This window comes from Centrocercus urophasianus, unplaced genomic scaffold, assembly GCF_019232065.1.
Source record: "Centrocercus urophasianus isolate 14NV4802_14NV808 unplaced genomic scaffold, USGS_Curo_1.0 seq_661, whole genome shotgun sequence".
Taxonomy (NCBI): Eukaryota; Metazoa; Chordata; class Aves; order Galliformes; family Phasianidae; genus Centrocercus; species Centrocercus urophasianus.
The window spans coordinates 8,917-17,299 of NW_024885268.1; the positions used below are offsets into that span (position 1 = coordinate 8,917).

Genomic DNA, 8,383 nt, shown 5'->3' on the forward strand with positions numbered 1-8,383 from the left:
ACAGTTTGCTTATCTGCTAAACGTTTGGTGCAGTTGACACGATAGAGGGAAAGGATGCCATCCACAGGGACCTGGACAGGCTTAAAAGGTGGGCCCATGCCAACCTCATGAAGTTCAACAAGGCCAAGCACAGGGCCCTGCACCTGGGTTGGGGCAGTCCCAAGTACAAATACAGGCTGGGTGGAGAATTGCTTGAGAGCACAGAAGGATTTGGGAGTGTTTGTTGATGAAAGACTCAACGTGAGCTCACAATGCACACTTGCAGCCCAGAAGGCCATTTGTATACTGGCATGCATTGAAAGAAGTGCAACCAGCAGGTTGAGAGGGGTGACTCTGCCCCTCTGCTCTGCTTTTGTGAGACCCCACCTGGTGTATTGTGTCCAGTTCTGGGGCACCAACATAAGAAGGACACTGAGCTGCTGGAGCAAGTCCAGAGGGCCACAAAGACGATCAGAGGGCTAAAGCATCTCCTCTATGAGGACAGGCTAGGAGAACTGAGGCTTTTCAGCATAGAGAAGTCTCCAGGGAGATCTTTTAGTACCTGAAGAAGGTCTACAGGAAAGCTGGGGAGGGACTTTTTGTAGGGAGAAAGAGTGACATGACAAGGGGAAATGGGTTCAATCTGGTAGAGCATAGATTTAGACTAGATTGTAGGAAGAAATATAATTAGGTTGTGTTTGGACTTTATGGAGAAAGAAAGGGAGAAACCCTTCAGCAGGGTCTGTTGTGATAGGACAAGGGGAAATGGTTTCAAACTAAAAGAAAAGCCATTTATGTTGGATACAAGAGAAAAGGTTTTTTTACAATAAGGGTGGTGAGGCTCTGGAGCAAGTTGCCAAGAGAGGGGATGGATGCCCTGTCCCTGCCGGTCAGCTGTACGGGCTCTGAGCACCCTGATCTAGCTGTAGGTGTCCATGCTTATCATAGGGGAGTTGGACTAGATGATCTTTAAGACTCCCAAGTCAAACTAGGATTCCATGATTTTCTTCCAGTTAGGTATCTGATAAGTGACAGAGCTTGTTAAGACACAAACTCCGTTAGTGTTGGCTTTAGTTCCTTGATTTCTCTTTAGTATTATTCTGCAGAGAGGAGAAAGGAGAAGCAGCAGGCACACAAGGTGATTGGAAAATTGCACAAATTAAGATACAAATGAAAACTACTACAATTCAACTTATTTAAGCAGTAACTGAGAACTTTTACTTGATGGAACAGTGATTTTCTGATTTTTGTTAAAGGAAATGAGACTGGACACGTACCAGTGAGCACCTGCTCATTACTAGAGACTGAAAGCTAAAAGCGCTTCTGGCTTCCTATTGTACACAGTGGATTGATTTCCAGCTTCCGCGGAAACAAAACCTGAGCGCAGAATAGGTGCCAAAGCCTCACACAGCGGACTTGAGAAGGCCGATTCCGAGCAGCCCCGTGTGCAGCCGCCCGTCCCACCAGCTTGAGCCGACTGCTGCACCGGCAACCACGGAATCAACGCAGCACGCCCGCGCCGGCGGCGCCCGCCTAAACCTTCCGCCGCGTTGCCCCGCCCCGCCCCGCCCCCTGTGCTTTGGCGCCGCTTTCGGAGCCCGACGGGCGCCATGCGGAGCCGCGCGGAGGTGGACGCTACGCTGCGTACCGCCAAGCTGAACCCCGCCGAGCTGCTGCCGGCAGTGCACTGCCTCAGCTTCGGCCCGCAGGGCGGCGTCGGCGATTGCTGCCTGCTGCAGCTCGAGGCGGGGCTGTGCGCCGAGCTGGAGGCGGGCCGCAGGTACGGGCCGGGCCGCGGAGGCTGCCGGGCGCTGCTCGTCTGTGGGTGTGACTGCCGCGGTGGTGCGAAGGGACGCGGTTTGTTGAAACGCGCCTTGCAGTCTGGGACGGTGCTCTCGGAAAGATGGTTTTGTTTTGGGCGATTCTGTGTGGAGCCAGCGGTTGGACTTGCTGGTCCCTGTGGGTCTCTTCCAACTCTTCCTAATCTTCCACGATTATTTCATCAAAATAGCTCTCCTGAGCTTGCACAGTAAGAAAAACGGGGGTAGGATAGTCAGTGTCCTCATGGTTTGCATGTTGTTACAGGGTGCAGCTGAGTGGCAGTGCCTTAAACAAGCTCAGGTTCTGCTTGCAGACTGCATTCCATCTGACCAGGGCAGCAACTTGAATACTGAAGTTTCTTGCAGTGAAAGAACTTCTTGTTGGGCATCTGGTGACAGCTGCATTGAAATTTGTTTCGAAAAAGCTGCCATCCTTAAAAGAATCTCACTGATCAGGCTCTGGCACAGGCTGCCCAGGGAGGTGGTGGAGTTGCCATCCCTGGAAGTGTCCAAGGAACTTTCAGATGTGGTACTGAGGGACATGGTTTAGTGGGGAAATATTAATGATAGGTGCACGGTTGACTGGATGATCTTGGAGGTCTTTTCCAACACTGGTGATTCTACGATTCTGTAACTCATAAGGTTTTCCTGCTGTAGCAGATAGTTGGGGTGGGATGCAGAGTACCAGCAAGTTACACAGACAGGATGGTGAAGGCCATACATAGTGCTTGTTGTGTCTGGAAGGATGGTTTTGTGACATCTTCCAACTCTGGCCCAAAGCCAGAGAATAAGTTTTAGGTACAGTTTTATATTTCTTCCTTTACCAGCTGCAATGCCACTGATGTAATGCAAACATTTTAAATGATACAACACTAGAACTCCCTCTAAAGTCCTCAGAGATCATAGAATAGCTTAGGTTGGACAGGACCTTAAAAATCATCGAGTCCCAACCCCCTACAATGGGCAGGGCTGCCACCCACCAGCTCAGCTGCCCAGCACCCCCATCCAACCTGGCCTTGAACACTTTTGGGGATGGGGCACCCTCAGCTGCTCTGGGCAGCTGTGCCAGTGCTTCACTGCCCTCTGAGTGGAGAGGGTGATGTCTGTTAGCAGGGCTGTTTGTACCTATTGGAAGGATGATGGGGTGCCGAATGTTTCCAAGACCTCAGACCTGAGTGGTGCTATGTTCTTGGAGCATAGCTGAGTTTTTTTGTGTTGGTGTTGTGTCCTCACTAAAAAGTTCTGTTTACAAGTGTGTGGGCTGAAGAAGGCGCTGTGCCTTGATTCTTGTCTGGAAGTGTTAGATATTTATGTTTTTTTTCTGCTTGGAGTTAGTTGTAAGAAAATATGCACGTTTCTTTAACGGAGTTATCTGAAGGACACTGTGCAATAGTTTCTATTTGCTTCCCATTCTATGTTGGGCTAGTTTCAGTCCTCAGGAAAGAACAACTTTAGTCATAATCTACTTTCTAAGGTTCATGCACTTTAAGCATCACTAGCCCCTTGTTTTGAGGGTTTTATGTGAATAGACAGATGAGGAGGTTAGGCTATGATCTATGTAAAAAGCCTTGGATACTGTCTTTCGGAGTTGGAAAACTTGAACAAACATAGAAGATATTTTAGATTAACTGACAATTACGTCTTTACGTTTTGGTATAACATGACTGCCACTACTAAATAGAACTGTGGTTTGTAGCTTCTTTACTAAGTTGTAAACGTGAAAAAAAAACAGATGAGTTTAATAGATGTTCATCCTGAAATAGAGAAATAGAGGTACAAATGCATGTTTTAGTGCTATTTTTTTTTTTTTTTTTTTCAGCCTGGTAATCCGTGGTGAAAAGGATGAACAAGCAGTGTTGTGCAGCAAAGATAAAACTTACGACATGAAAATAGCAGATACCTCAAATATGCTGCTGTTTATTCCTGGCTGCAAAACTCCGGAAGAGCTGAATGCAGATCAAGCATCTTGTAATATTATTCATTCACAGGTATACCTTTCTGGGTTTTTTGCTTGTTTGCTTTAATTCTCGAATCCCTTATTCTCTGTAATTTTTTGTGTTTTTTTCCAAGATGCTTACGTGAAACCCTGAGCGGCATTTAGTTGCCTAAACATAGACTTGTGCCATTTTAGGTGCTTTGTGGTATTGGTCCAGCTGTAAGCTGCCACTCCAGAAGGATGGAGATCTCCTGTAGCTTCTTTGTATATCTGACAGCCCCAGGAGATGTCTTTACAAACAAGCCTTACACACAAGGGGCATGCTATACCTTTGGGTGACCAAAATGGCTCTAGGGCTCTTGTGTAGGCAACTGAACTCCATCTGTAATGTATGTTAATTATTGTTTCTAAGAAGTTCAAACTTATGTTTATTTTGAGTGGATAGTAATTACTTGTGGTAGGTATTAAAAGATTTCAAAGAATATCTGATTTCTCAGTGTTGGCAGCTATTTTAAAAATTAGCTGTTTGCACATTGATTCTTATGAGTGCTTTCCCCAAAAGGCAGATTTTACCATGTCATTATTAGTATATTTTAAATACAGAAGTATATTCAAAGTTTACCCTTTTTTGCAACTAGCATCTGGGGAGATTTGTTGGAGTGGGTGACTTCAGAGCTCTGAGTTCAAAGAATTCATTGTTCTCTGCTATTCTGAAGTGTAGTTAATAAAATTCTTCCGAAAATAGTTAGGAAAATATTACTAGCTCATTATTTGCTCTAATGGATATAATGACATCATTGAGGAGTAATCCTGCTTGTCCTTAGATGAATAAGATGAATATAATAATCACAGTATCAACATCATCATTTCTTCCATGAAGTCCTAAGTTCAGCTAGTGGAAAAAAATTAATTCAAACTAAAATAGATTAATGAGAAAATAATTTTCTTCCATATTCTTTTTTTGTTATTCTCAGTGATCTCACTAATCTCTGAAGTCATATCTGTCAGCTTAATGTAAATGTGACTTGCATAGGAGTAATTTCTAGAGTTCTGTTTCTGGAAGCTTTTTTCATGTTCTCAGAAACGTTACATGGTGTATTAAGAAGGCAAACTGTGAGACACAGCAAAAGGTACTGTGTTTGCTGGGTAGTTTGGGGGCTTCATTGCCCTTCTCTCAGAACCTCATGATCATGCTTTGTACCCCTTGGCAGACTGATAGTTACAGCCAGAGCATCTGCCATTTCATTCAGCTTGCACAAACTGGCTGTAGTTATGAACTTTGAAGTGTAAATTAGAGCAATTTATTTTCTTTTCTGGGTAGAGTGTCTTTGTAATTTATCTCAAAATTGCTCAGAAATGAACTTGGCAGAAAAAGAAGCTAACACTTATGTAAATGCAATTTCACATGGAGGAAGGAAAACAGAATTCTGTATAAAAATATAGCTGAAATTTGTGCTAAGCAAGCTACATAACAGGGGGTTAAAATCTGAGTTTGTTCAGTGTCAGAATTTGAATGGCACTTGTTCCACATGCAGGTTATTTCATGTATCAAGCATGTATGTTTGATTTAAATGGAACATTATTTCAAAGTTCTGTTTTCTTGTTTTATGGTTTTCTTTCTTAAATGGACGAGCTTTACAAACAAGTCTGAAAAAGCATTTAGGATATTTATTTGACTTTTTCATGGAGGCTTTTTTATAAGGAAGACATGTTTTGGACGGTGGTCATAAACCTGCAGCCTGTTCCACCTCTGCCATTCTGTACCCACTGCTGTTGCAGCAGAATCAATACTGGAAGGCTTTGATACCCTCCGTTCTTAAAAGAATCTTCTAATAAAAGCAGGCTGTTCCCTATGAAACACCTCAGAACTACTCGGAAGATCAAGATTTGTCAGATGAGTGTAGTTGAACTGATTACACCTGAGCTTCCTGCTGGACCTTTTGAATCTGTATGGAACCAGAATAACAAATGGAGATGATGTGTTAATTGCAACAGAGATGTTGTGTTTATTGCACAGAAGTGTAGCCTACTGTCTTATTAATGTATGTTTTACTTAATGATGTGAAGTTTCAAGTATTGAGATGTAAAAAGGCATGAGCAAATCCCACCCATGGGAGGAACGAGGGAAGATGGAAACAGGGTAATATAGGAAGGTTTTTTTTATCCTAACACTAAGTTCTAGACAGTGATTATGTGACAGCCTATCATTTGTTCATCTCTGCATACTGGTCCCTCAGTCATGTTAACTGCAAACATGTATATTATCAATCAGCTATAGGCTCATTTTTTGTTACTATTGGTAATCTTTTTTTGACTGAAAATATTACAATGGTTGTTTAATCTTAAAAGTAGTTTCTCCATTAATATATTATTTTTTCAGTGACTATTTGAAAACTTTTTGTTGGTAATGTTTCGGTTAAGCTCCTTTGAATCCGAATCGTGGATTAAAATGCTGAAAGAGTCCTTGTGTTTTCTTGTAGATTGCTGGCTTCTCCAACAACTATTGGGAACTAAGGAGATGTCGACCTAAACTGAAGAAACTGAGGAAGCTTCTGATGGAAGATCCGTATGAAGGGCCAGGTAGTGTGAAAGATCAGACTGCAACGGTGTCAAAAGTAAGTCATCTAAGTAAGTCTGCTGCCTTGTAGTTGACAATGGGCAAATTAAAATGAAGAAACATTCTATCATCTATCTACCTATCTATGATAATGATGATTCTTAACTAGAAAAATAGCTTTGCTGATGCTTCACAGTGTTGCTTTAAATTTAATTTTAAATCTACTACACATAGGTAATTATTAGCACTTACAGTGACAAGTTGGTTATCTATCAGTTTTCCAGTAATAAAAGAATCAGCACTGAAAGAGATTTGTGATTTCCCCTTTTATGTGGAGAGTTTCTTGTAGATACGTGATTTAGGAAAGATAGAACACACTCAGTTTTCAGTCTTGCTGTGATACTTAATTTATTATGCCTACTTGAGCTAGTTTGACATCCTGGGAATGCATGGCGCAAAGACTTCTCTATAGTTAGACTGGTTTTTATATTAATCACCCTTTGAGAAACTTGTAAATTACAGGAGAAGTTCCAGAGAGTAGTGAAACTTAGAAAACTGAATCTTGGGGAAAATGTCATCAGTCTTCTTTCTTTCATTATGGCATAAGGCATTTTACATGGTTGCTGAAGTAAAATTGGCATAAGAATAACCTGTTTTATCTCCTTTATTTTCCTTGTTGCAGTACACAACAGAAGATTTGCTAGGTCTGATTCAAGCAAGTGAAGAGGAAATACTGCACCACCTGCAGGCTATTGGTGCCTGTGTAATTGAAGGTATTTGTCTCTAAAGAGTATTCATTACTTGTAGAATCATAGGATGGCTTAGGTTGGAAGGAACCTTAAAGATCATTTAGTTCCAACCCTCTGCCATGAGGGGGGTTGCGCCCCACTAGATCAGGCAGTTTTCTGCCTAAATTATTAGTTTTTTCCACATCTTATTTCAGGATGGGAATACCCAGACTTCTATAATATTCCTTCAGAGGAACTGACTCAAAGTACTGAAGTTTCCTTTTAACACTGATGTTTTTTTCTTCTGTTTGGCAGGATGTTGGAGAGTTTTAGAATTTGACTATGAGATGAAACTCTTGAATCACGTGACTCAGCTGATAGACTCAGAGTCCTGGTCTTTGAATAAGGTTCCTTTACGTACGTGTCTCGAGGAGCTTGGACCTCTAGAGCCCATGTAAGCAGTTACTTTTAGTACTTGAAGTTGTCTAAGCCATGATTAATGATTATTAATTAAATCATTATTCATTATTTATTAGAATTGTTGTTTTATAACTCTAGATTCCATTTACTGGGGCATTAATGATAAACTTTGTTTGGCTCTAAAATATGAAGGGCATTAGTAGCTCTCAGCTGTCTCTACCTAGGAGAACACTGCTATTAGCTTTCTAGAGGACAGATCAGTTCCAAACGCTGTGTCCATTTACTTGGTTCCTTGATGTAAGCCAGCACCATAAGCTGTTTCCTTACTTCTTCTAAACGTTTTTCATGTACAGACACACAGACTGCAATTTATTATTTTGTAAGACATGAGAGCCCCATGCCTGGATGCAGTACTCCAGGTGCGGCCTCTGAGGGCAGAGTAGAGAGGAACTGTCACCTCCCTTGCCCTGCTGGTAACCCCTCTTTTGATGCAGCCCAGCACTCTGGGTTGTAAGAGCACACTGCTGGCCTGTGTCCAGCTTTTTGTCCATCAGGACCTCCAAGACCTTTTCCATAGGGCTGCTCTCAATGTGTTCTTTTCTGTCCGTACTCATGTCTGGGATTGCCTCAACCCAAGTGCAGTGCTCTGTACGTGGCCTTGTTAAACCTCATTAGATTCTTGTGTGCCCACTTCTCAAGCCTGATCAGGTCCCTCTGGATGACATCTCTCCCTTCTATTTTGTCAACTGCACCACTCAGCTTGGTGTCATCAGCAAACTTGCTGAGACTGCGCTTGATCCTACTGTCTGTGTCACTGATACACATGCTGAAGAGTACTGGCCTGAAGATGGACAACCGAGGGGCAGCACTTGTGAAAAATACATGAAATATGATACAAACAGGAAGTTTATAACACGGTTTTAAAATTTGCCTTTTTTTTTTT

The 8,383-nt window shown here is 42.3% G+C and overlaps 1 protein-coding gene across 1 annotated transcript; it reads left to right on the forward strand.

The window, feature by feature from the left end:
- Positions 1-1,583: 1,583 nt before the first annotated feature.
- Positions 1,584-7,474, forward strand: LOC122170316 (sister chromatid cohesion protein DCC1-like; the record flags this gene model as incomplete). Its single annotated transcript, XM_042837059.1, has 5 exons — positions 1,584-1,759; positions 3,619-3,787; positions 6,216-6,350; positions 6,975-7,065; positions 7,336-7,474. Coding segments are annotated over exons 1-5 (704 nt in total), but the record flags the coding sequence as incomplete, so codon positions are not given.
- Between the last annotated feature and the right edge of the window lie 909 nt (positions 7,475-8,383).